The 2,295-nt window shown below is 68.6% G+C and overlaps 1 protein-coding gene across 1 annotated transcript in view; it reads left to right on the top strand.

Annotated features, from left to right (window-relative positions):
- The window catches only part of LOC105001394 (phosphatidylinositol 4-kinase alpha-like), a gene marked incomplete at both ends in the record, with an annotated part of 14,475 nt that extends 12,188 nt beyond the window's left edge, over positions 1–2,287 (top strand). Inside the window, 4 exons of the mRNA XM_010857643.1 lie at positions 204–324; positions 497–626; positions 1,220–1,290; positions 2,213–2,287. Of these exons, the coding sequence (XP_010855945.1) occupies positions 204–324; positions 497–626; positions 1,220–1,290; positions 2,213–2,287 (397 nt within the window). The remainder of the gene's footprint in view (positions 1–203; positions 325–496; positions 627–1,219; positions 1,291–2,212) is intronic.
- Between the last annotated feature and the right edge of the window lie 8 nt (positions 2,288–2,295).

Below are 2,295 nucleotides of genomic sequence, written 5' to 3'. Positions count from 1 at the left end.
GCCCACACCTCACGCTCGACAGCAGCAGAGCTGGGCTAGAGTCCGGGGAAGCGGGGGTGAGGCTGCACGTGCCTGCACGAGTTGGGATGTGGTGGCTGGCCGGCAGGCTCTCATGCCGGCCCCGCGGCCTGGGACAGCTGCTCACAGCCAGCGTGGGGCCTCGCAGGGGGCTGGGCCAGGCTGACCGCAGCCTCGCCCTGTAGATGGGCTACGTGCGGGAGTACATCCTGTGGGCCGCCTCCCAGTCCCAGCTACTGGCACACCAGTTCATCTGGAACATGAAGACCAACGTCTACGTGGACGAAGAAGGCCACCAGAAGGACCGTGAGTGTGGGCCCCGTGAGGGCCCCCGCCCAGCTCATCCCCTCCGCTCCCGCCTGGGTCCCTGGCCCTGCGGCTCCGTCCCACAGCTCCCTAGGTGGCCACCCTGCACGTCCTCTGGGTGGGGTCCACAGAGACGGCCCCAGGCCTGGGCTCAGCCACGGCGTCTCTGCAGCCGACATCGGTGACCTCCTGGAGCAGCTGGTGGAGGAGATCACAGGCTCCCTCTCCGGCCCGGCCAAGGACTTCTACCAGCGGGAGTTCGACTTTTTCAACAAGATCACCAACGTGTCGGCCATCATCAAGTAAGCGCACCTCCTCCAGGCCCCACGCGGGCGAGCTGCCCCGGAGGCGGTGTGCACACGGCCCCCATCCCCTGCCCCGTGGCCAGTGCTGCGGAGCAGCCAGCTGGGAGTCTGCCTGCCCGTCCCGGGCTCCCGTGGGCCCGCAGGTGCACAGGAGGCACGTGTTAGTTTGGCGTTGGGCCTGAGGCCACTGCTCTGGAGGCTCCGAGGGGCCCAGCAGTGTTAAGCAGCCAGACCCCGCGGCCGCCCTGGGGCCCTGTCTCGATTCACCTCCCTGGCGCACCTTCACGCGGGGCAGACGCCGACCTCAGACGCTCTGGCCCCACGTTTGTACAGGACGGGCCCTGGGGTTGAGGAGCCTGGTCCCCTCTGCCCCGAGCTCCGGCTCCTGCCCAGTCACCCCGTCCTCGCCTGGCTGTCGGGGTGGGCTCCCTGGGCCGCCCTCTGCACGTGAGGGCGCAGTTCCACGTCAGCCCCTCCTCTTGGGGCATAGAGGTCTGGAGGCCGCCGGAGGCCACGCAGGGCAGCGGCCCTCAGAGAGCAGGGCCTGCCCCCAGAAGTGTGAAGGTCAGCATCTGTGTCCTGGTCCCCAGGCCCTACCCCAAAGGCGACGAGAGGAAGAAGGCCTGCCTGTCGGCCTTGTCTGAAGTGAAGGTGCAGCCTGGTGAGCAGGGTGGAGCCCAGTGGGTAGGGGGTGTGCGGGCCCTGGGTGCCTGGCATCCTCCAGAACCTGCCCCGGCCGGCGGTCACTTGTGGGCCTGCTGGCTGCAGTGGTTTTCTGAAGGCCAAGCCCTGTCCCCAGCAGCTGTGGTTCTAGAAGGTTCCCAAGCTCCAAGGTAGCAGAGGCAGTGGGCGTGGGAAGGGGCGTTCGCAGTGTGCTGGGGCCCATGGGACAAGGGCCCGTGCCCCGCCCTGGTGCTGCTGGTTGGCAGGACAGAGCCCAGATGTCGCCGCACAGCTCTCCATTATTCACTGCCGCACATGCTCTCTCTTCACACTCTGGCCCTGCCCGCGTGTCCAGGCCTGCTCCACGGTGGGCACCAGCCCCAGGGGGGCCTCTCCCGACCATGCTGAGCCCCGCCCAGTCTCTGAGAGGACTCCTGCTGCTGGGACACATCCCAGAGGCCCTGGGGAGCCAGCTGGCTGCAGGGCAGAGCAGAGCTGGGCTGTGTGAGCGAGGCTGGGCCGGTGAGGGAGGAGGCAGGGGACCACGTGGTCCTGGGGCCAGCGCCTCCGTCAGGACCCCACCTGGGGGGCTCTGGAACTGCAGCCCCAGACCAGGCTGGGGTGTGCTCTCGTCTTGACCTGTGCAGACAGGCTGAGCTGGGGCCAGGCGGGCGGGGCCAGGGCTCCCGTGTGTCCTGTAGTGGGGCAGCCAGGAAGCTGGGGTTCAGGTGTTCCCTTGGAGATGTGTCTCTGGGAGTGGCCCAGAGAAATAGCAGCCAGGGAGGGCGGGCCTCCAGGCCCCAGCACCACCCTGTCTGCCCGGGGCCGGCCTGCGTGCTGGACAGCGGCATGTCCTCCTGCGTCCCGCCCACGCCTGTGATGTCCCTCCCACGCCCGTGACGTCCCTCCGTCCCTTGCAGGCTGCTACCTGCCCAGCAACCCCGAGGCCATCGTGCTGGACATCGACTACAAGTCCGGGACGCCCATGCAGAGGTGCGACCCC

The sequence above is a fragment of the Bison bison genome, unplaced genomic scaffold (genome assembly GCF_000754665.1).
Source record: "Bison bison bison isolate TAMUID 2011002044 unplaced genomic scaffold, Bison_UMD1.0 scf7180017854919, whole genome shotgun sequence".
Classification (NCBI taxonomy): Eukaryota; Metazoa; Chordata; class Mammalia; order Artiodactyla; family Bovidae; genus Bison; species Bison bison.
The sequence above is the reverse complement of the archived record's forward strand: the minus strand, read 5'-3'. Positions and strand labels throughout refer to the sequence as shown.